General features: G+C 41.3%; 1 protein-coding gene across 1 annotated transcript; it reads right to left on the reverse strand.

Moving 5' to 3' along the window:
- Positions 1–3,408: 3,408 nt before the first annotated feature.
- Positions 3,409–22,377, reverse strand: NUCKS1 (nuclear casein kinase and cyclin dependent kinase substrate 1). Its single transcript, XM_075264097.1, has 8 exons — positions 21,892–22,377; positions 16,238–16,281; positions 14,194–14,296; positions 13,424–13,482; positions 12,098–12,244; positions 10,705–10,860; positions 5,562–5,708; positions 3,409–4,631 (listed from the first exon to the last, which is right to left on the reverse strand). The coding sequence occupies exons 1-8, from the start codon at positions 21,906–21,908 to the stop codon at positions 4,423–4,425; spliced, it is 882 nt and encodes a 293-aa protein (XP_075120198.1). The 5' UTR covers positions 21,909–22,377; the 3' UTR covers positions 3,409–4,422.
- Between the last annotated feature and the right edge of the window lie 3,735 nt (positions 22,378–26,112).

The following is a 26,112-nucleotide window of genomic DNA, read 5'->3' on the forward strand; positions in this document are numbered from 1 at the left end:
TTTACCCGGGGCACAGATCGGGAAAGCTGATAGTACGCTGAATTCAGCACACTCTCAGCTTTCCAGCAGTATATAGAACTGCCTGTGCCCAAATCAGTGAAACGTCCTCTTTAAATAGCTGATGCCATCCGTTTCCCAGAAGGGTATATACCACTTATTCAGATAACCTCTTACTAAAAATCTCTCAAAAGCCATGCTGTCAAATGAAGATTCTTTACCAGCGGATGGAGAACTGATCCGTGCGAAGGCAGATCCTCACACTCTAGCAAAAGACAAGGGTCAGCAATTTAAAGTTTCCAGAGCCTGGATAACCATACCCTCATGTACCGGAAGGGAGTGATCACAATTACCAGGGCCCTGACTGATCTTTGTCAACAATTTTAGGGGAGAAAAGGCATAAAGACAATCAAGTTTGATAGAAGGCATCTATCCCAATGGTAGATCCTGAGGGCACAAAGAAAACAACCTCTCTCCTTTCCCATTCTGCAGATTTGCAAACAAACCCACCTGGGGAACACCATAGGCTATGATTTAATTGAAAATTTGGACCCATTCTCCCTGATTCAACATGTATTTCAACAACATTTCCCTTGAAGCAGGAAATATTGTCTGGCATCTATGGTCAGAAGATACTGATCCACCCTCTCCCACAGAACTCCTTTGTTCAAGTGCGTTGAGATCAATCATCCACCAATGTAGAGCTCAGTTGGTCTCCTGTTAGCCATCCCACTAGTGGGAGGATTTGTAATTGGAATTCCCTTTAATGGATCTAGGCCAATTTGTAAGCCAGAGTATAAAAGATGAGTAGCCCTAAGGGTAAGCTCACACAGGGTTTTTTGGTCAGGATTTTGAGGCCATATCCGCCTCAAAATTCTGACCAAAAAGATGGCTCCCATTGAAATCAATGGGAGCCGGTCAGTTCTTTTTTCCAGGAGCCGTTTGTTCCAGCTCCCGGAAAAAGTAGTGACACGCTCATTCTTTCAGGTGGATTCGCCTTGCGACATCCGCCAGAAAACACTCCCTCTGACTAGACCCATTCATTTGGGCCTAATCCAGAGCAGAATGCGCAACTGGATACCGATGCACTGGTCCGGTCCAAAAAACCTCATGTGAACTTACCCTAACAACTACATGGCTTTTCTCAGAGAAACCCTCCCCATCTAAATCAACTGCTGAACAATTTCCCATCACCTCTGCCATCTTGTGAGGAAAAGGAAACAGGACTGAGTCCAATATTAACCCCCATAAATGCACAGACAACTGGGGAAGAGAAAAATTTTTCCTGATTGATCTGCCATCTCAGGCAGCTTAAAAACCTCAGCTATAATAGGGTCCGCCAGGTTTCCAAGCAGGTCTTCTCTCCGCATTTTTCATGTGATCAACCACAGAAGCAAACTCAGCCTGAGGTTTTCTTTGTATTTGTGCCATTTTGAGGTTTGTTTTTTTTGCAATATAAAATATGTGACCATGACGACTCCTGTCCAAAAAGTGGCATACTATTATGGCAGATGTCAGTTATTTAAATATGGTGCCCACTGTTTCATACTGTGATCGAGAGCATTAACCATTTAATCTAGTTCAGTTTCTGTAACTACTTATGGGAGAAAAAAAAAAAAATTATATATTAGATAGAGAAAAAAAAAAAAAGCATAGTTTAGAATTTAGAATTCAAGTTTAGAATTTTTGTAAATGTATTAAAGAAGTGGAGATAGGGGGCACCCACCAGTCCACTGCAATATCCAAGTTTGGTGTCGCTGTGCCCATGCCAACTCAGTCTAAGGAATGTGTTAACATGAAAACAAGAAGGGGGGGGGGGGGGGAGAAATGGTTCAGTTTCTCTAATTCAACCCCATTCTGATTTTTTTTTTAATAGCTTCCTAGTAGATTGTAATATAAAAGTCCATACGAAGTAAGATTTGTTCAGCACAGTCTTCGTGTGTGGACTTGTAAAAGGAAAATTATGGCTTTTGAAATGTAAACAAAAAAAAAAAAAAAGACTGCGACAGGAAAGTGTTAATCGTGGTACCGTAATTAAAGGGATATCAGTTTTATTACTTCTGCAGTGTTTTATATATAAATACACTCACCGGCCACTTTATTAAGTACACCATGCTAGTAACGGGTTGGACCCCCTTTTGCCTTCAGAACTGCCTCAATTCTTCGTGGCATAGATTCAACAAGGTGCTGGAAGCATTCCTCAGAGATTTTGGTCCATATTGACATGATGGCATCACACAGTTGCCGCAGATTTGTCGGCTGCACATCCATGATGCGAATCTCCCGTTCCACCAGATCCCAAAGATGCTCTATTGGATTGAGATCTGGTGACTGTGGAGGCCATTGGAGTACAGTGAACTCATTGTCATGTTCAAGAAACCAGTCTGAGATGATTCCAGCTTTATGACATGGCGCATTATCCTGCTGAAAGTAGCCATCAGATGTTGGGTACATTGTGGTCATAAAGGGATGGACATGGTCAGCAACAATACTCAGGTAGGCTTTGGCGTTGCAACGATGCTCAATTGGTACCAAGGGGCCCAAAGAGTGCCAAGAAAATATTCCCCACACCATGACACCACCACCACCAGCCTGAACCGTTGATACAAGTCAGGATGGATCCATGCTTTCATGTTGTTGACGCCAAATTCTGACCCTACCATCCGAATGTCGCAGCAGAAATCAAGACTCATCAGACCAGGCAACGTTTTTCCAATCTTCAATTGTCCAATTTCGATGAGCTTGTGCAAATTGTAGCCTCAGTTTCCTGTTCTTAGCTGAAAGGAGTGGCACCCGGTGTGGTCTTCTGCTGCTGTAGCCCATCTGCCTCAAAGTTCGACGTACTGTGCATTCAGAGATGCTCTTCTGGCTACCTTGGTTGTAACGGGTGGCTATTTGAGTCACTGTTGCCTTTCTATCAGCTCGAACCAGTCTGGCCATTCTCCTCTGACCTCAACAAGGCATTTCCGCCCACAGAACTGCCGCTCACTGGATGTTTTTTCTTTTTCGGACCATTTTCTGTAAACCCTAGAGATGGTTGTGCGTGAAAATCCCAGTAGATCAGCAGTTTCTGAAATACTCAGACCAGCCCTTCTGGCACCAACAACCATGCCACGTTCAAAGGCACTCAAATCACCTTTCTTCCCCATACTGATGCTCGGTTTGAACTGCAGGAGATTGTCTTGACCATGTCTACATGCCTAAATGCACTGAGTTGCCGCCATGTGATTGGCTGATTAGAAATTAAGTGTTAACGAGCAGTTGGACAGGTGTACCTAATAAAGTGGCCGGTGAGTGTATATATATATATATATATCTATCTATCTATCTATCAGATTTAAACTGACCTAGTCTATACCCAGCTCTTTACATAACATCTGCCATTTTTCAATAATAAACAGCCAAAAGTGGTGTGATACCAACTGCATGTTCATGATTTATTTTCATATTATAACCAGTTCTTTACAATAAAGGAGAAAACTGAAACGTATAACAGATCACTTTCAACTTTTAGAAGATGGCTTCCAACAATTAAAAATTACACGTCGCTTATATTATTTTTTTGACAAAATTTAAATACATATCTTTTGTCAGCATCTTCAAAATTGTCAATCCAAAAAAAGTAAGTTATGATTTTAAAGATCCCTGCGTGGGCAGGAAGGTCAAACCATGAAAACCTCAGCAGTACAATTGGATAACACAGCACTGCACAGCTTACATCTGTTAAAGAGGTTAAACATTTGCTGGAGTTAAAATTCCCCATGAAGGTTTGAACTGTGACAAAAATAAAGGGACTACCCATGCCTTTATATATAAAAAAAAAAAAAAAAAAAAAAAAAAAAAAGGAAAAGAAAAAAAACCAAAAAAACAAAAACACATTAGTGTCAACAGTTATGAAAGAAAGTTATAAAATGGTGAGTTGGGAAGTTTCCCATTAATCACTGTCAGAGGAAAAATGACCACATACAAATGAATCTACTGAACAGCAGAGAATATTCCAATTTCCAGATTACCATTCAGATCACTAAACTTCTAATGAATAATGTAAAAAACAAAAACAAATGACAGACAAAAAAAAAAAAAAAAAAAAAAAAAGGGAAAATATATATCAGCAATGCAAACTTATTAAAAATGTGCATGGCTTTATTTCAAACAGGTGATGGGAGCAACCAACCATTAAACCCAAAAATGGCAAAAAGTATCACCTTTTGCTGGATAAAATAGAAAAGCGCATATGTAACTCTTAAAACAGAAATTAAAGACAGAGTTGGAGGTGAAAAAGTCAAGCAATAGCCTAAATCATGTTCTAAACCAAGTCTGTCTGTTTTGTTGTTGTTTTTTTTTTATAGCTTGTTTTGTTTTTTTTTTAATAAAATCTCCCCAAACAATCACCCTCACACCCTTAACCCCCCCAAACCCAACAATTTAGTCTTCTGTACTCTGCGCTTCTTCATCAGATGCCTCTTCTCCAGACTTCTCTTGCTGAGGGCTGGCAGGTTTCTTCTCTGGGGGTGGAGTCTCCGGCTCATCATCTTCCTCATCTTCCTCCGCTTTGGGTGATGGGGATTTTTCCTTTGATGCTTTTGCTGCTGCTGGGCGGCTCTTTCCTTTGGCCTTTGCTGGACTGGGTGTTACTACAAAACGCAGAAGAGAACAAATAAATGACATGCAGAAATTGTTCTAAAGCAACACTGTTTGGAACCTGGGTTATGGTGGTGTGATGAAACGCCTGTTTTCACTGTACATCAGGACCTGTCAATCTTATTGTTAATCGAGCTGCAACCCCAGGCAATAACAGGGTGCTTTGGAAAGTGCAGTGACACCTTGGGTGAACCAAACAGCTCATTTACATATGGATTAAGATTTAAATATTTCAGCAACAAGCAAGTGAACAGAAAAAGGTAAGCTCACTGTCACTATGCACCCCATATAACAGTGAGTAGTAGACAGAGTATGGTCAGATTATTGGAAATCCCCAACAGTCAGACCCCAAGCAATCCAAACATCCTCCTGTATGGCAAAAAAAACTTAACATTGTTAAAGGGGTTAGCTACTTTCAGACCAATATTGAGAGACAAATGTTATGGTTTATTGGAAAATTGTATAACTTTTTATTATACTCTCTGTATTCATTTGTCAGTTTTCTAGATCTTTGCTTGCGGTCATTCTACTTACCTCTAGCATATAAAATGCTGACCATGGTCATGTGATGAGCACACCGGTGTCACTTGATACAGCAAAATAATCATACACCTCTGTGCTCATCACATGACCATGGTCAGATTATTATCCACTAGATGTAACAGAATGAATGACAGCAAGCAGAGATCTAGAAAGCCGTGAGGAATTGATACAGAAAGTGTATTGCAAAACTGTATATCTATTATACAAACAATAACATTTCTCTCTATTGATCTGACAGTGGACAACCCCATTAATGTACAAAACATTACATCAATTTGAGAGCTGGCCTTTGTGATGTAGTGCAGGATCAGGTCTCTTATTACTCCTACTGGTTGCTAGTGGTGGTTAAGTTTGTCCAGGTCAACAGCAAGTCTTCTTACCTGTAGCTTTTAGCCTAGGTTTTGGTACTTTCTTCTCCCTCTTTTCAGGCTTAGATTTTTTCACAACTTTTTTCTTCTTCTTTGATCTACCATAATCACTGTCATCATCATCCTCCACCATGAAGTCTTCATCACTCCCAGAATCCTCTGAAAATGTAAAGCAATTGTTAAAGTGGACATTTTCAAAAAGAAATATTGCAAAAAAACAAAACAAAACAAAACAAACAAACTAGGCAATATGAAGGGTTTTATTTTATTATACAGTCTTACACAAGCATGTCTTGGCTGCTAGAAAGGTAAGCTAAAACACACAAGAGGATCTTTAAAGGACATTGTGCCTGGCTCCACTGGAGGAGGGTTACATCACTTTTTGCGCAGACAGATTTAATGTAATATCAAGCAACAAAATTACTTGTCATATGTGTTATCAATACCCTGAAACTACAGGATCACATACCTCAAGTGTTGCATTTAGTAATGCAGACTGTCAACTGTGCAACCTCTCTGCTGGACCTGGTGAGAGCTGTGGAGGTTGCACTCCAGGCTGTCATTCAATGGATTCTATTGCAGGCTACTCTTATGTAGCCTGCAATAGAATTGCTGTTTTTTTTTTTTTTTTTTTTTTTTTTGCATTAGTGATAAATGCATTAAATAAAAAAAAAAAAAAAATTAAAAAATTTTTTCAAATCACCCCCCTTTCCCTAGAACACATATAAAAGTACTTAATTGCGAAACAAATACACATTAGGTATCTGTCCGAAAGCACCCAGTCTACAACTATATAAAAATATTTTTCCTGTACGGTAAATGGGTTGGAGAAGAAGTGCCAAACAACCGGTTTTTTTCACCGTTTTGCCTCTGATAAAAATTTGAATAAAAAGTGATGGAAAGCAACAGCAATTCCCTAAAATTGTATAACTGAAAAGTACACCCGGCCCCACAAAAAAGGATGACCTATACTTTTACATAAATTCACCCTATGCATCCCCGTACACAGAAGAATGACAACGTTACGGGTGTCAGAATATGGCGACATTTAGAGAGAAAAAAAAAAATATATATATATATATATATATATATAGGATAATATATCATATATATTGGATTTTCTTTAATGGATTAAAATGTAATTCTCAGGTTCCACTCTCGGCAACAGGTACCTGTCTCTGATCTGCCCTGTCCCTTGTTCTTGGAACACTATGTTTATGCTACTGTATAGCTATAATAACAACATACATGAGAGAAGTGTCACATGGAGGAAAGTACCGTATTTTTCGGACTATAAGACGCACCTAGGTTTTAGAGGAGGAAAATAGGGGAAAAAATTTGAAGCAAAAACTGGTAAAATATTTAATATATGGGAGTTGTAGTTTTGCAACAGCTGCAAGGCCACATTGACAGGTGACCCTGCAGCTGTACGGGGATGCATAGAGTTTTTTTCTGCGGGGCCAGAAGTACTTTTTAGTTATACCATTTTGGGGAATATCTATTTCTTAGATCACCTCGTATTGAAAAAAACAAAAACGGTGGTTTATGATATTATATATATATATATATATATATATATATATATATATATATATATATATATATATATATATATTTCTAGGGACAGGAGGTGATTTAGAACTTATTTCATATTTTTATTATATATTTTTAAAGCTTTTTTATTTTACTATTTTATTGCCGTCTATGGGACATTCTGTATATTACTATTACGGCTGGTCATAGACCCAGCCGCAATACTAATACAGCAGTGACAGGCCTGGGAGCCTCATTAGGCTCCCGGCTGTCACCTGAACAGGTCGGCTCCCCTAGAGAGGCGGATGCCGGCGAGGGATAGACACCAGCACAGATGCCGGGGCCTGAGACATCGCTGCGCTCCTCTGCCCTGCATGAAGCCAGCGGCGGGGGGACGGAGGAGCGTAATAGCATTGCCGCTGCTGGCTTCATGCAGGAAGGAGGGGCTAAGTGCAGGGAGCGAGCCTGTGTATCCTGTGTCTACACCACATGACCTAGCTTCCTGCTCTCAGATAGAGGAGAGGAGCTGCTTTCATTTCTTCTGTTCTCCCAGTTATCAGGCTAGCTAATTCAATTGTGTTCATTACGGCAGAGACAGGCAGTCTCTGTATGTAACACAGAATGGAGTTGCTGCTGCCTGTACTTCATAGTCCAACATGGGTGGGCGGAGCTACACACAAATTTGGGGGCGGAGCTAAACGACAGGTTGCATGTGAAACCCCGCCCACCAAATGATGCAAGAAACCAGGAAGAAAAGATTTTAAAGCAGTAAAGACTGATGAGTATGTGAGGTGGGAATACCCCTTTAAGTATGGAGGAATGATTATGAAATATGTCACCAACTTACTCATGCCATGACTTGAAGACTTGGTCCAGTCTTTAACCCCTTCCCGCCGATGGCACTTTTTGACTTCCTGACCAAGCTCGATTTTTCAAAACGGACGTGTCACTTTATGTGGCAATAACTTTGGAACGCTTTAACTTACCAAAGTGATTTTGAGATTGTTTTTTCGTCACACCTTGTACTTCATGTTAGTGGTAAATTTTGGTTGATATGTTTTGTGTTTAGTTATGAAAAAATAGGAAATTTGGTGGAAATTTTGAAAAATATGCATTTTATAAAGTCTGAAATGATGTGCATTGCCTACAGATAGTCAGACCGCCAAAATTATATCCTAAATCTCATGTTCCAGATCTCTGCTTTGTGTCGGCATCAAACTTTAGTCACCCTTTTATTTTTTACGGACATTAGAAGGTTTACAATTGAAACAATATTAAAAATTTTCAAGAAATTTCCAAAACCCATTTTTTTAAAGGGACTAATCCAGTTATGTAGGGGTTTTGAAAGACCCTTGTATTAACACCCCCCCCCACCCCCATAAATCACCCCATTTTCAAAACTGCACCCTGCATGCAGGGTTTTTCTGTCCGCTTGAGAAGTCGGACATCTTCACTTGCGGACAGGGAAGGACGGGCACGGAGTGCAAAAGAACGCACCCGATGCCCATTGAAATGAATGACAGGTGTCACGGACACAGCTAGTGTCCGCTCCTAATGTCCGTGACAGATTTTGAGCAGACACTAGGAGCGGACACTACCTGTCGGGCACCGACGGTAGTGTGAACGCTCCCTAACATGTTACCTTTATTCTGCGGGTCGGTACGGTTACAGTGATACCTCATTTATATGATTTTTTAATGCGTTGCTATTTGTGCAAAATAAAATTCAATTTAGGGAAAAAAAATTATTATTTTTGCATCACTATCTTCTGAAAGGCATAACATTTTTATTTTTCAGTAGACAGAGCTGGTTGAGGGATTATTTTTTGCGGGATGACCTCTGCTTTTTATTGGTACCATTTTGGTTTTCATCTGACCATTTTGTAAGGGAAAGGTGGTGAATAATCATTATTTTGTTCAGCTTTCTACGTTCTTTGTTATGACGTTCGCCGTTCGGATTAAATGTTTTAATTTAATTTTTCAGGTTATTACGGACGCGGTGATACCAAATATGTAATGTTTTTTTCTATTTTTCTTTATTTTACATAAAACATTTTATATGGGGAAAAGGATTTTTGGGGCTTTATTTCTAATTTATTTTAAACAAACTTATATTTTTACTTTTTTTTTTTCACTTTTTTTTTTCTGTCCCCATGGGGGATTGAAGCAGTGATCTGCTGATCACTGCTTCACTATATGTATCTGCAATACACGTGTTACATGTGTATTACAGAGCACAGGAAGCTGTCAGTCTGTGTAGACGCACAGGATGACAGCTTCCATTCCTGGCAGGATCAACCAGGTAGGTGCAGGGGACGGCATAGGGCAGACCCGGGGTCACTGATCAGACCCCAGGCTGCCCATTACCAACACCCCCCGAAACCGGCGAGGGGGGGTGCCGATTGGCACCATTGTATTGCGATCCCCGGCGGTCATGTTTGACCGCTGGCATCTCAGGGGTTAACACCCACGATCGGACCCGGTTCCGACTGCGGGTGTTACAGGGCATTGTCAGCCGTATGTTACGGCTGACACTCGCAGGGCATGGTGCGCACACAGGTTCTGACATCTTCCTCCAGACTAGGCCCATTCATTGGGCCTAATCCGGAGCAGAGTGCCTGGATGGACACTGATGCAGTGCACCAGCTTTCAGTCACGGCTACCTGGTTTTTGGATCGCCTCTGCCTCAGGTTCCGATCCAAAAAACTCTGTGCGGACTTACTCTTAGATGTTCTGTGAAATTGAAGCCTTGTTAAAATTGTGTAAACTTTTTTTTTTCCTTATTAAGATACTGAATTCTTAGTTTATTTTTTAAAGCGAATGTATTCATTTATGCAGAAACCTGTTCATGATCAGTTTGCTGAAAGCTGAGTGGGCTGCTGCAAATAACTCTCCTATAGATAACAGGAAGCATCAGCATATTACATAGCTTAGGGTCCAGAGCCCAAACTGAAGGAATATTAGGCTGCTAAATTAATTAGATTAACGTCCACTCAATTTTTTTTTAAAAAAACATGATTAATGTAAAACCTGATTATATAGGATATTTCTTTGAGAAACATTCCCTTTAAGGCTGTAGACACCATCTTTCTCAGAATTTTATTTTATTTTTTAATTTAGTAGTCCTACAAAATTTTTGCTGAGTATTGTACAAGCAAAGACTACTAGGTTATCATACCTTGCAGAGCCAGGGCCCATGGTCATGCCTCCAACTACTGTGTCAATCCACAATTAGTCTGCAGAGATTCCCTCTAACTACTTTACATTTCTCATGATTGCCTGTGAAGGGTTAAACTAGGGGATTGGAGTTATTCAGCTATCTGAGTCTTGGAGAATTAACTGCCCCTTGCTTATGACATTGTCATGGAGTTAATGAACCACGTATTTTGGATATTTCACAAACCATGCATTTCACTAAGAAAGACCATTCTATAGGTCTTGTTATTCTACCATTGATGCCATATCTTCAAATGTCTACAGTACAATAAAAAAACAGCATGTCCACGTTTGGACTGCTAGGCTTCCATAGTTAGTTAGCAACTTGCCCTTTCCATTTTAAATCTGTCCCATCACAGCCACAACTGGTCCCCACTAAAATAAACCCAAAACTTTGTATAACTTACTTTCCAAAAACTGTGCTTCATCTTCATCCTCTGGCTCCTCCTCTTCACTCCCAGCATCACCCATTAACATCTCCCTTTGCTTAGAGACAGCCTTGGATGCAGCTTGTCTTTGCTGACGGACAGTTTTACGTTGTTCCTTTTCATCGTCACTGTCATCTAAAGAACAAGATGTTAGAGGTATGATGCAGGGAAAAAGCTTAGCGCATCTCACTTCACTGAAGAAGGCTAATATATAAGCAGCTAGCACATACTTATTTTTTGCTATTGTTTTTACCGATTCCACCCTACTCCATATATGTAGAGCAGAATCTCATGTTGCCAAGAGTTAAAACTCCAGATGAATGAGAACTCAGAGCCTTCACAGAACATCTGAGTAGACTGAAAATTTTCTGCTCTAACAAATGCCTACTGTCCATTTTCTATCGGAGTAAACTATCTTTCAGAGATTTTTTTAAACTAAAAAAAACTAAACACACATTGCAGAAATACTGCACTTTAAAGGGATTCTACCATTTAAAACACTTTTTTCTGGTTGACACATAGGAATAGCCTTGAGAGGCTCTTCTCCCACCTTTAGATGTCTTCTCCGCCCCGCCATTCCGTAGAAATCCCGATTTTCGTCTATATGCAAATGAGTTCTCTTGCAGCACTGGGTTCCTTCCCGCTCCACAGTACAGCGCGATAGGCGCTGCTGGGCAGAAGGGCGTCCCTGGCTAACTGTCAGAAACGCCCTTCTGACTGTAAAGCCCTACGGTACCGGGACCGATAGCGCTTTACACCGGGCACGGATCGGGAAAGCCGATCGTGCGCTGAATTCAGCGCACTGTCAGCTTTCCAGCAGTATATAGAACTGCATGTGCCCGAGCTGATGAAAGGTCCTCTTTAAAGATCACCTTTGACCAACTACACAAATTTCAGTTCTTAGATTCTGTTGCCTCCACTGTTCCTGGGCAAAGAACGCAGTGACGTTTTATTTGTAATAGCAGTGAAAATCATAAACCCAATTGAAATATGGTAGTCATACTGAACCACCGGACAAAGTTGGCATGACATTTTTAATGCAGCGCGAAAGCCAAAAAACAATGCAAAATATTAGGTTTTTGGGTTTGTTTGTTTTTTTTACATAGATTTCCCCACGCCCCCCCCCCCCCAAAAAAAAAAATAAAAATAAAAATGTTAGATACTAAGACATGTTCCCAAAAATAGTGCATAATGAAAGAACAACTCAACAGGCAAAGAATAAGTCCTCATATACTGTAGCTATGAAAACGGAAAAATAGCAGTTTAAAAGACATTTTAATGTATAGCTGGGATTGGATAGTCCAGTACAATATTCAATAAGGCTCAATTTTGCTTCAAAGAAAATCATAATTACTCAAAACTCATTTGCTACCTTGGGCTGATCGCTTCCTTCCTTTGGATGCACGTCTCTTTTCTGGTGTTGCTTTCTTGGCTTTTTTGCTCTTTTTAGGACTCTCATAGTCACTATCAGCTTTTCCATCCCCTGCTGCCAAGTCATCATCACTGCCAAAGTCCTCCTCTGAAGGAAAAACAAAACCCCCCAAAACAACCATTAGTAAAGAAAGTAACATGAAACACAATTCCAAGTCACTGTATAGTAGATTGGCTGTCAACTAGGTACCGTATATACTCAAGTATAAGCCGAATTTTTCAGCACCGTTTGTGCTGAAAACACAAACATTAGGTATCCTGTGTTTGACAGTGCCCGGTCTACTGAATATGGGGTATCTGCAGTGCCCCTGTTCCGTTGGAAAGGGGTTAATAGGAGCACTGCAGATACCCTATATTCAGCCAGGCTGAATTCCAAGTGGGAGGAAGAAAAAAAAAAAAAAAAAAAAGTCCTGAAGCTCAGGGAAGGGGCAGACAGACAACCAAAACACCCCCTCCCCCGCATCTACTGCACCCAAAATCTCCAACCATTTTAAATTTTTGAAATTTTCCAGTAGCTGCTGCATTTCCCCCCCATGGCTTATACTTGAGTCAATAAGTTTTCCCAGTTTTTTGTGGTAAAATTAGGGGCCTCGGCTTATACTCGAGTATATACGGTATGTTTTCTAGAAGGTGACATTTGTATGCAAAGGCTGTCGAAAAATATTTCTTGAATCAGAAGATATTATAAAACATATGAAAAGCATCTAAAGACCTAACAGTCTTTACAATTGTGTGCTGCAGTTCACTTTTAAGTAGAATTTATATACAAAAAAAAAAAAAGAAAAAAAAGAAATTCAGTCTAAAAAGTAGAACCCTTATCTTGCATAAAAAGTTCCAAAAGCTTATTTAGGCAAAGGCCCCACGTTGTTTTAAGTTGGGTCTCCACGATATGGAAACGCAGCTTTTTTTTTTTTTTTTTTCAGACTTTGTTGCAGTTTTTTCAGCCAAAGCCAAGAATGGCTACATAAGGAATGGGAAATATATAGTAAGTTCTTATACTTTTCCCTTCTGCCCAATCCATTCCTGGTTTAGCTAAAAAAAAAAAAAAAAAAAAAAAAAAAAAAAAAAAAAAAAAGCTGTGTTTCCATATCGTGGAGACCCAACTTAAAACAGACTTAAGATTACAATACAACAGTTCTTAAACAGCAGTGTATCATGAAATAAAAATGCTAGTTCATTACAACAACGTAGTACACAATCTTTATCAGTTTTATGATAAAAAGGAGCCATCTGCCTAATAAAATAAAAAAAAATCTTGCAAGTTTACCTGCAGAGTCGCCCTCCTCTTTTTTGGTTTTCTTGACATCTTTCTCATCTGAATCCTCACTGATAAAGAGAAAAATAGTTTTAAAATATAAGTTCCAAGAGTCTTTTTGCCATTTCAATGTGACTGTTTGCGGGCTTAGAAACGTGTGTGTGTGTGTGTATATATATATATATATATATATATATATATATATATATATATATATATATATATATATATATATATATATATATAAAATAAATTGTCCTATTAAGGTTGTAATTTTATTTTATTTGAAAGTCTGGCATTTGTAAAGGCCCCTACTGGTAGAAGGGACACCTAAATTAAGAGGCTCCAGCCTCTTAAAGAGGACCTTTCATCTCCTCTAATATTGGAGGAGTCATCTACTGCTGGGAAGTTGACAATGCACTGAATTCAGCAGACAGTCAGCTTTCTCAGTGTCTGCCCAGGTTGCAGAGATATCAGTAAACTTTTATAGTCCTTTACGGTAAGCAGTCCGTCGCTGCCCAGCATTGGGTAATGCTGTGAATGCAGTGATATTGGTATCGAAACTAACTGCACACCAACAGTAAGCATTGAATATATAAATGAGGCGCACCCTTGACAAGCTCAGGGGTTACAGAAAATGCCACTGAAAAAGTCGGTCTATATAGATCTCTCCCCTATACCAATTTATTAGTTTTTCACAGTGGAAAAACTGAAGACAGAAAAAAATAAACATAAAAAAATGCATCTCAAGTTTTCAGTGATGAACACATGAACAGACTTACCTTTCCTCCTGTGAGTTTTTGCCAGATCTTTTCTCCTTCACCTCTCTTGGAGATGCTCGAGATTTCTTGGAAGGAGGAGCAGACTCTCTTCCATAATCCTCATCTATTAAACAAAAAAACAAAACACTATAAGCTTGCATCAACTGGCAATCTTATTTAAAAGCTATATTTGATAAGATTATATACCATATTTTTCGGATTATAAGATGCACTTTTTTCCCTCCAAATATGGGTGGAAAATGGGGGTGCGTCTTATAGTCCGAATGCAGTGTGTCTGTGTCCCGTCCCTGTCCCGTCTGTGCGAAGCAAAAGGAGAGCAGCGCTGTGCTGAGAAAAACACACCTCCTTCAACTGTCTGGCCTGCCCCTCCTGTGTCACTTCATTGCAGGAGCGAGATATGAAAAGGCAGGGAAGGAGGGGTGGGCCACGCCTCCTTCTCCCACCAGGCCCGCCCCTCCTTTACTGCCTCTCAGATCTCGCTCCTGCAATGAAGTCACACAGGCAGGGAAGGAGGGGCGGGCCAGACGGGTGAAGGAGGCGTTTGAGTTTGCTTAGAAAACCACGCCTCCTTCACCCATCTGGCCCGTCCTTTTTCTCTTCTTGCATAGCTTCACTGCAGGAGCGAGATCTGAAATTAGAGTTGATCCCATTTCTTTCTATAGTATTTCTTCTGACATCCATCACATTAGTTCAGACCCTGAATGCCTCCTAACATCAGAATGAAAAATACAGCATGTTGTTGGTGCCTCTTTCCATCCATGGATGCCAAACTTGTGCACAAAGTGCATGAAACAATTTTAATTAAAACAGGGCATGAGAAGTAAATTTATTTTAGACAATCAATGAGAGGCTGTGTCCTTTTGCAACTTGTACAAGTGAATGGAGAGTCATGCTCTCCATTACATGGGGCTCCACATCAGGGGAAGGAATTGGGGGGGCACATTCAAGAAAGATGCAGATCCTAGAGTTGGGAACCTGCATCTAAACCCTGACTGTTTTCACCAGCTCATCATGCTGCAGCATAAGGAGGTGGTTTTCCTGGTAACAGATTGGTTACGTTTTAAGTTTGAAACTAGTATAAAATAGCCATGAGAATACACAGGGTGTCCGTATCACAAACGTTAACTAAGTATTTCCCATGAACAGAAATACTGAAAGAGGACCTTTCACCTCTTGGGGCACATGTGGTGTAATACACTGCGAGAAAGCCGACAATACACTGAATTTAGCACACTATCAGCTTTCCCGTTCTGTGCCGCCGATGAAGACCTATCAGAAGGGCATTTCTCACAGTGTTAGGAACGCCCTTCCTCACAGCAGCGTCTATAGCACTGTACTGTGAGAGGGAGTGTTTCCTTACCGCCCAGCCATGACACTCCTCATGCTCTGACAGTGAAGACCTACAGTACCGGCACCAATAGCTCTTCACCAGGGGCAGAGAACGGGAAAGCCGATAATACACTGAATTCAGGGCACTGTCTGCTTTCTAGTAGTGTATTACACCACATGTGCACCAGGAGGTGAAAGGTACTCCAAGTTTGTAGACAATTTAACTTTACGAATCTGAATTTTAAGCTCAGGATGCGGTCACATCCACATAGCGTATCAAAAAACGCCTTGTCTGCCCACAGCGAAATAAATACAAAAAAAAAAAAAAAACTGTTTTACAACTCCTGCAAGGTTGATGGGATTTTAGTGAATCCCATCCACATTGTGGAGAAAAAAAAACAGATGAAACTTCTGCGGACTTTCTGTAAATAGCATCGCTTCAAAAAAAGTGACAGCAACGCCATTACATTTTTCACGCAGAGGTTTTTTTTTTGTATGGTATTTGTCTATGTTCACACCCGCACTTGGGTTTCCGTTTGTTTTGGTTTTTTTGTATTAAAAAAAGAAAAAAAAAAAAAGTTTCTGCAGAATATTTGTAAGAAAAAAAAAAAAAAAATTAATATAATTTTACACTGCAAATTTTAATTTAACATTTAAATTAAATAACTGATTGCCAAACACTACACATTAAAAATTACATGACCAATATACGTACCATCAGAATCCTGGAACTGTGAATAGTCAACCACTTTTCTGTTCCTGCAAGATAAAATAGGATTTGCCGTTAAAGAAAAAAAAAAAAAAAGGAAAAAAAAAAGGGGGGGAGTGGTCTGTTCTCAGACCAATTCTTGAAGGAGTTTACAAAAAAAAAAAAAGAAAAAAAAAAATACATTTAGGTCTGTGTGGTTGGAGATTATATTCTGGCTCATAATGGTCACAACCTAATCCCTTGTGGAGGTTTGTGTAAACACAAGGCTATCCAATTTGGCTGCATGTCCTCGATGGGGCCGTAAAAAGGCTTTCAAAGATAGTTTTAGTCTGAAAATAAGAAGACTAGTAACTTCGTTAAGTGTAGATACGACAATTGTGTCTGTGCAATATTACAGGCATCTGAACTACAGCAAGACCTCTGCCACAAAGATGAGACTTGCTAAATTCTCATGTACTTTAGAGATACAGAAGTCAGAGCACTTATAGTTGACCTACTTAAAGCGATTCTACCATTAAAACCGGTTTTTGTGGATAAGACGTCGGAATAGCCTTTAGTAAGGCTATTCGTCTCTTACCTTTAGACGTGATCTCCACTGCGCCGTTCCTTAGAAATACCGATTTTTACTGTTATGCGAATGAGTTCTCTCGCAGTGATGGGGGCGTCCCCACAGCTGCCAGAGAATTGTCTCCAGCACCGCCTCCTTCGTCCGCAGCGTCATCTTCCATGTCTTCTTCCGGCGCAGGCTCGTAACTTCCAGGCGTCTGGCCTTGAGCAGAGCAGACTGCGCAGGCCACGGGAAAATGGCCGCTAACAATACTTTGCAATTCTCTGGCAGCAGTGGGGAACGCCCCCATCACTGCGAGAGAACTCATTTGCATTCCAGTGAAAACTGGTATTTCTAAGGAACGGCGCAGCAGAGACCACGTCTAAAGGTAAGAGACGAATAGCCTTTCTAAAGGCCATTTCGACATCTTATCCACAAAAAAAAAAAAAGGCTTTAATGGTAGAATCCCTTTAAATTAGTAACAGTCAATGCCAAAACTACTGTTTGGATCACAAAAACCAGCCTTACGTCAAAATGATGGGCCACAAGATTATATGTAAAAGGAAGAGAAAACCCTAGGAACTGACTATGATGGACCCCCATGATGGCTCAAATCCATGAGCACACCAACACTGTCAGCAACCTCTCCCAGACCCCTGAATAACATCACTTAGTTTGCACAGCAATGCCCCAAAGTAATCCTGTCCCATACAGAAGTGTGGAAAAGCAGAGCAATGCCCATATGGAAAGGGTTGTAGTTTTTATAATGGCTGTAACCTGCCTTTTTTTGGTATTCCCTTTTTCAGGACTATTTTGCACATCATTCCTATGAATAAAGATTTTGTACAATAGGCAGTGAATAAAACTGTAGCGCATGTCAAATGGCATAATCAAGACACTCATCCTTGTGGACAGTGGGAGACCCCCGCAAATTTTTTTTGTTGTTCAAACAAGTATTTAACATCAGGATTTGATGAGGATTTGTGTGCCGATTCCACAATTTTATCCTTATCAAATATATGCGAATGTGGCGTTTGTATATCAAAACAGAAAATAAAACCTTGAACAGTATGCTACTTAATTAAAGGAGTGTCCCGGAAAAAAAAAAAGAAAAAAAAAGTTTAAAACGCAGCTAGCAGTTTTTCTGAGTTACAACAGCTAAGAAGCTTCTCCTTATTGAGGCTGCTGGGGACAGCTGGTCTACAGGGGCCCGTGTATTATACCCCTGCCAATATGAAAATGACCACTCACTCTACTCAAGGATAGGTCACCTATATTGTTTGCTTGGAAAGCTACTTTAAAGATTTTGCTTTCAATGGGTCTAATCTTTTAACATTCACAACAAAAGTTATAGTAAGTGACAGATCAGCACAATGGATAACATCTCCATCAGACAGCAAAATGGTGGCTAACAAACCCATTAGGGTCCATTCACACAGTTTTTGGGCACCGATTTTGACGCTGAATCCATGTGGAAAAAAAAAAAAAAAAAAAAGTCTCCCATTGACTTCAATGGGAGGCTTTTTTTCCCCATGTGGATTCTGACGCAGATTCAGCGCCAAAAAACTCCATGTGAATGGATCTTAATCAGTACAGTGCCTCAGGGTCCTTTTGCTAACAATTTAAAGAGGACCTTTCACACGTGCACCAACTCCAGTTCTCTGCTTCTTTTAGTTGCCTTATGGCCAAACAATTTTATTTCTCTAGCTTCCACCCTTCCCAAGCAAGCAGTGTAGTTGGTCTTTGGTTAGACCGGACAATGATTTTTGCCTCAGATTGGAGCTCCATGTCACACCCCTTTGTCTGTTGTGGCTCAGAACCACCCATTTGACAATTAAGCATATCAGATTCCAAAACAACTTACTAGGATAAGCGCATCTGCGCCAAACAGAAGTAACAGAACAAGAATTGATGAAAGGCAATCTTTAATAGATCAGAATTTCCTTTTGTCTATGCCAATAGCTTGGAGGTCTGACAATGATCAAGGGAACAGGGCCAAGTGCCCCATGTCAATAAAGCAAAGATAAGCACACTTGGCCACTGCACCATACATTTACAATGAACTTCCAGGATGGTGTTCAAAAGCTTAGAATGACACCCCCTTGTCTGCTCCTGCCTGACATCACCGCTCTAGTACAGAGCATAAATAGCATGTCAGGCACCAAAACTAACAGCATTTATTGTTCAGAAAGAGTGGACTACAGAAAAGATTCTAACTCTAGGTGGACTTCTTGGAGGTGGTTAAAGCTCCTCTAAGTGGTAGCTGAGGACATGCAGCACTGCTATTTATAACTGGGGATCCCCCCCAAATGACAGTCAATAGAAGCAAAGTCTTTAGGCTAAGGCCCCACATTGCATAAAAGCTGCTTTATTGTTGTAGCTTTTTATAGTCAGATACAAAGGAAGCTTTTTTTTTTTTTTGGACTATAAGACGCACCTAGGTTTTAGAGGAGGAAAATAGGGAAAAAAAAATTTGAAGCAAAAACTGGTAAAATATTTAATATATGGGAGTTGTAGTTTTGCAACAGCTGCAAGGCCACATTGACAGGTGACCCTGCAGCTGTACGGGGATGTATAGAGTGTTTTTTTTTGCGGGGCCAGATGTACTTTTTAGTTATACCATTTTGGGGAATGTCTATTTCTTAGATCACCTCGTATTGAAAAAAAAAAACAGGAGGTGATTTAGAACTTTTATTTATTTCATATTTTTATTAAAGCTTTTTTTTTTTTTTTTTTTTACTATTGTATTCCCCCCCGGGGGCTTGAACCTGCGGTCACTTGATTGCAAGTCCCATAGACGGCAATACAAGTGTATTGCCGTCTATGGGACATTCTGTATATTACTATTACGGCTGGTCATAGACCCAGCCGCAATACTAATATAGCAGTGACAGGCCTGGGAGCCTCATTAGGCTCCCGGCTGTCACCCGAACAGGTCGGCTCCTGCGATATCGCTGCGCAGGAGCCGGCCTGCAACTTCAGAGGTACGGGGCCGGTGGGGACCGGCCCCGGGGGAGAAGGGGCCACCGATACTGACCCGGCATCCGCTGTACTAGAGAGGCGGATGCCGGCGAGGGATAGACGCTGGCACAGGTGCTGGGGCCTGAGACATCGCTACGCTCCTCTGCCCTGCATGAAGCCAGCGGCGGGGGGACGGAGGAGCGGAATAGCATCGCCCCTGCTGGCTTCATGCAGGGCAGAGGAGCGCAGCGATGTCTCAGGCCCCGGCGTCTATCCCTTGCCGGCTTCCGCCTCTCTATTACAGCGGATGCCAGGCGCCACATTCAGACTATAAGACGCACCCTTCTTTTCCCCAAAAATTTTGGGGAAAAAAAGTGCGTCTTATAGTCCGAAAAATACGGCAGATTGTGAGCCCCACATAGAGCTCACAATGTACATTTTTCCCTATCAGTATGTCTTTTTTTGGAATATGGGATGGAAATCCATGCAAACATGGGGAGAACATACAAACTCCTTGCAGATGTTTTTTTTGCCCATGGCGGGATTTGAACACCAGGACTCCAGCGCTGCAGTGCTAACCACTGAGCCACCGTGTGACCCCGATACAAAGGAAGCTTTTATTTTATATCTTTCCCTTCTGTCAGATACACTCCTGGTTCTAGCTCAAATAAGCACTGCAAAACCTTCAACAAAATATAAAGTAGCTTTTCCACAACATGGGGCCTTATAGTAGTGCCACACATTGACCTGTAGTATAGTAGTGCCACACATTGACCCAAGTCGTGTGCCTTAAAATTGCATCAAAGTTTTTTTTATACAACGTAATGTCGCAAAGCAATTGTTACTATATGCCTGTTTTTATACTTTAAGACTAAATTAACTTTATAGCAGCAATAACCTGAACAGTAAGCAAAATGGCAATTGTAGTCCGGTACAAGTTGCTGCTGCTGCATGCAACACAAATGATGTGTATGGGACCAATGTCACATGCGACAGTCAAGCATGTCTGGATGTTGTGCAACATGTAGCAGATAAAGAGGATCTTACACCACCTCCAAGTCTTTGCATCCCTCAATAGGTACCAGCAGAATTATGCCCTTTACTGTCAGGGGGGCTGTGCCAGACTCTTTAAACCCCGACTTCCAAACTGGGTGTACAGATCAAGATCATCATATTAGGTGCTGAAATTAACTACACTGATTACTTGGGAATGGTGGTGGGGGGGGATAGAGAAAAAAAAAATCCAAAGGCGCCAGAATCTGTGCCATTGCAGGATGTAAAGAGTTGGAGCTGGTGTTATATTCACACGTGCAGGTTCTGATCGCGTTTTGGATTTTTAGAAAAGATAAAGTGAGAAAATACGGAGTGTTATTTCTTTAGGGCTCCCAATACGGTATACAACACAATCGTGCACGTGTGAGGAGGGGTTTTGTTCACTACTAGAGTCTCAAATAAAAGACACCTACAAAAGCGAAGGTTTAAGACATCGCTAAGGATCTGAAGCTCCGCTCGAGGAGTCATCCGCTACTTTGTGCGGGGCCAGATCGTGGCTGGAGAGTCCGGATCCCGTACAGCCTTTGTTCAGGCACGGCAATGTGTAGCCGCCAGTGTGTACACACTTTTTGCCCTTCCCCCCAAAACAGCTGCTAGCCCAACCCTCTACAACCTAGTACCCAAGCCTCAATGTATAGGGTGAGCCATCACTCATCGTACAGTGTACAATACATCCATATCATACACGTGATTATATCTCTGCACACAAGTCTGTCCGTAGCTTACATTACATGCCCATACAGCGCCATGGCTGAGGAAACTCATTGAAACATGAACGTCAGCGGCATCAGCACAGTCTCCTCACTGCTCAACTTGCAGCAAGCGAAGGCCATGATGAAAAGGCTGCAAAATGCAGCGCTACCTGCGCCCACAATGGTGGAGCAGCGGCAGCACACCTGTGCAAGTACAAGGCAATAGCATAATGCAAAGCGGAGGGCTGGAGCGCTATGGCTGTCTGCAGCAACTTCCATGATCATTGCCTATACATGCGACGCAATGAGAGCTCAGCAATCCAGACACACATTACACACACGTGTGGCTGGGGGGCTAGGGCGGGAGACAAGACATGCACGGCCTGCTCTCCAGGCCTTGGACTCACCTGACCGGCCTGGACATGGTTCCTGCGGATACTAAACAGCGACAACAGCCGAAAGAGGTGGGAGATGAGGGGGGCGAGCGGCTTCCTTTGTATGAGACCCCCGGGAGGCCGCTTTATGGAGGGTGGGGGTTGCTGAAGGAGGGGGGTTGGGAGATAAGAGGCCCAGGCGTATGTATTCTCTTCCTACAGACGGGGGGGAGAAAAATCCCAGCTATCCCTTCTTCCCCGGGAAAACCTCACATTAATGGCCGTCCAAGCCAGGAGTGAAAAGAGGCGGGAAAACCGGGGGAGGCGGAGCAGACAGCCTACTCTAGCACAGGCAACGTAATCAGCGAACTCTACAATTGTCAGCACCGCTCGCTGGTCACACCCGCCCCCTGTACGTACAAGTGCTGAATCCCTAAGCCGAATTAAAATGCAATCTATCGCTGCCTCAATCGGCGAATCCCCCCCTCCCCAACCGCCGCCTCAAGCCCCTGAGCCAAGGGAACAGCCTAACATGCTGGGTGCACGCCTCGTAAAGCTATTGGAGCGTTCACCAAACACGCAACGCTGATTGGATTATTCAAAACATCACTCTTGGAGATAATTTGCTACGAGGAGGTTTGTGGAGGTGGTGCGGCGGCCTGGGCACAAGTGGTTGAGCGGTCACTTCTCACACAAAAAATGGAAGATGGATCCTAGCCCAGGCTGTGAGGACAGCAGATTCGCCACAATGTCGTGTCGCTTGTTAATACCTGTAATGTTACTCGTGTGATTATCCACACTGTATATAGCCCTGAGGGCTTACAGAACACGCTCCATTTACAGTCTCGTTCTTCAGATAGATAAAATAGAAGTCTGCAGATTCGTCATTAAAAAAATCTCATTTGCATACATGTGAGGTAAAGAGGAATCGTGGAGGGGGAGAGCATTTCTCTAACTTCCTGTTAGTAATCACATTGTATTCACAAGCCACAATAGATGGACTTTTACTGATGACATGCTCATAAATTGTTCTGTTATACATGTGATATTGAGGCATGATAGAACTCTAGGGTGGGTCCCAATGGGTTTTGTTTTTTTCACGTATAATAGGAGGCTTTTTGTTCCTTATAACAAGCACCTCAGTGGCTGACAAATTTCTAATTTTGAAGACTAAAGGACCATTCACACAGAGTAAACGCGCGCTAATTTTGGCAAAATGCACGTGTAAAAAATATACATGAAAAATAAGACTCCCATTGACTTCAATGACATTTTTTACACATGAAAAACACGTCAAAATACACGTGTAAAATGTCATTGAAGTCAATGGGAGTCTTATTTTTCATGTGTATTTTTTACATGTGCATTTTGCCAAAATGAGTGCACGTTTACTCCGTGTGAATGGACCCTTACTCTTCAAAATTAGAAATTTGTCAGCCGCTGAGGTGCTTGTTATAAGGAACAAAAAGCCTTCTACTATATGTAAAAAAACAAAACTTATTTTTACACATGTATTTTGCCAAAATGAGCTCGCGTTTACGCCGTGTGAATAGACCCTCAGGCAACGTTCACACTACCATTCGTAGTGTTCCTCACTGGAACTTTATCTGTTGTCCGTTTACACCAAATCTGTCACATCTAGTTTTTTTTTTTGTTTTTGCAGGTATTATAAAGCTGAATTGACACAGAGTTTTTTGGACCGTATTTTGATGCAGAATCCAGCTCCAAAAATACCTCCCATTGATTCCAATGGGAGCCGTTCACTTTTTTTCGCTAGCTTTTTTCTGCCGTTCGTGGAAAAAAGAAGAGAGTTGCCCTATCTTGAAGCGGATTCCACAGCTGAATGTGCAGTGGCACGAGACTCCTTCCCAACTAGGCCCATTCATTTGGGCCTAATCCGGAGCAGAATGCCGCATTGCATCGGCATCCAGTCGAGGCTAGCCGCAGGAGGTGTTTTTAAGACCGGATTCTGAGGTGGCTTCCCGCATTAAAATCCGGTCCAGAAAACTGTGTGTAAACTCAGCCTAACAGGGGGTGCAGTACTTTTTTGTCCATTCAAAATAACGGACTTAGTTTTAAAAAAAAAAAAAAAAAGACACATTAACATAAATTAGTGTTCGTTAATGTCTGCTATGATAGGTGTCTGTTGTTTTTTGTTTTTTTAAACAGACACTATCAGAACGGACATCCAAGTAGTGTGAACACCCCTTGATACCTTTTAAACACAAGAATCTGTTGAGTACTTCAAGGTGGTAATATACAGTCCTATGAAAAAGTTTGGGCACCCCTATTAATCTTAATCATTTTTAGTTCTAAATATTTTGGTGTTTGCAACAGCCATTTCAGTTTGATATATCTAATAACTGATGGACACAGTAATATTTCAGGATTGAAATGAGGTTTATTGTACTAACAGAAAATGTGCAATATGCATTAAACCAAAATTTGACCGGTGCAAAAGTATGGGCACCTCAACAGAAAAGTGACATTAATATTTAGTAGATCCTCCTTTTGCAAAGATAACAGCCTCTAGTCGCTTCCTGTAGCTTTTAATCAGTTCCTGGATGAAGGTATTTTGGACCATTCCTCTTTACAAAACAATTTAAGTTCAATTAAGTTTGATGGTCGCCGAGCATGGACAGCCCGCTTCAAATGATCTGAAAACAAAGATTGTTCAACATAGTTGTTCAGGGGAAGGATACAAAAAGTTATCTCAGAGATTTAACCTGTCAGTTTCCACTGTGAGGAACATAGTAAGGAAATGGAAGACCTCAGGGACAGTTCTTGTTAAGCCCAGAAGTGGCAGGCCAAGAAAAATATCAGAAAGGCAGAGAAGAAGAATGGTGAGATCAGTCAAGGACAATCCACAGACTACCTCCAAAGAGCTGCAGCATCATCTTGCTGCAGATGGTGTCACTGTGCATCGGTCAACAATACAGCGCACTTTGCACAAGGAGAATCTGTATGGGAGAGTGATGAGAAAGAAGCCGTTTCTGCATGCACTCCACAAACAGAGTCACCTGAGGTATGCAAAAGCACATTTGGACAAGCCAGCTTCATTTTGGAAGAAGGTCCTGTGGACTGATGAAACAGATTGAGTTGTTTGGTCATACAAAAAGGCGTTATGCATGGCGTCCAAAAAAAAACAGCATTCCAAGAAAAACACTTGCTACCCACTGTAAAATTTGGTGGAGGTTCCATCATACTTTGGGGCTGTGTGGCCAATGCCGGCACCGGGAATTTTGTTAAAGTGGAGGGTCGCAATGGATTCCACTCAGTATCAGCAGATTCTTGAGAATAATGTTCAAGAATCAGTGACAAAGTTGAAGTTACGCCGGGGATGGATATTTCAGCAAGACAAATCGACTCAGGCATTCATGCAGAGGAACAATTACAATGTTCTGGAATGGCCATCTCAGTCCCCAGACCTGAATATCATTGAACATCTGTGGGAACATCCGTGCTCGGCGACCATCAAACTTAACTGAACTTGAATTGTTTTGTAAAGAGGAATGGTCCAAAATACCTTCATCCAGGAACTGATTACTACAGGAAGCGACTAGAGGCTGTTATCTTTGCAAAAGGAGGATCTACTAAATATTAATGTCACTTTTCTGTTGAGGTGCCCATACTTATGCACCGGTCAAATTTTGGTTTAATGCATATTGCACATTTTCTGTTAGTACAATAAACCTCATTTCAATCCTGAAATATTACTGTGGCCATCAGTTATTAGATATATCAAACTGAAATGGCTGTTGCAAAAACCAAAATATTTAGAACTAAGAATGATTAAGATTAAAAGGGGTGCCCAAACTTTTTCATAGGACTGTAGCTCCTAAGTACACAATGGTACGGCATAAGTGCACATTTTGCAGAACACCATGGGGTAGAGTTACTAAACAATTATTCTTATTCGCATATCCGAGCTTCATCTGTGAAACTCAGTCCATGTGTGAGCCATATTTACCCGCCTGTACACTATGCTGGGAGAAAGACTCCTAGCGTAATAGTTATTTATGTTGCCAGGAGTCCCTGCCATCCCAGCAGAATACTTTTCAGCAGTGATTACAGTACAGGGCAGTATGTCACTGGGAGGCAGGGACACCCACCATCATAAATAGCTATAATACAGGAGCCTGTCTCCCAGCATAGCGTTCAGGCTGGTAAATACGACTCACATTGACCAAGTTTAACGGATGAAACCATTGTAATGCTGTTCAAGCGCCCAATCATATTTCAGAAACTAATGAA

Source organism: Leptodactylus fuscus, chromosome 2 (genome assembly GCF_031893055.1).
Source record: "Leptodactylus fuscus isolate aLepFus1 chromosome 2, aLepFus1.hap2, whole genome shotgun sequence".
In the NCBI taxonomy this organism is placed as follows: domain Eukaryota; kingdom Metazoa; phylum Chordata; class Amphibia; order Anura; family Leptodactylidae; genus Leptodactylus; species Leptodactylus fuscus.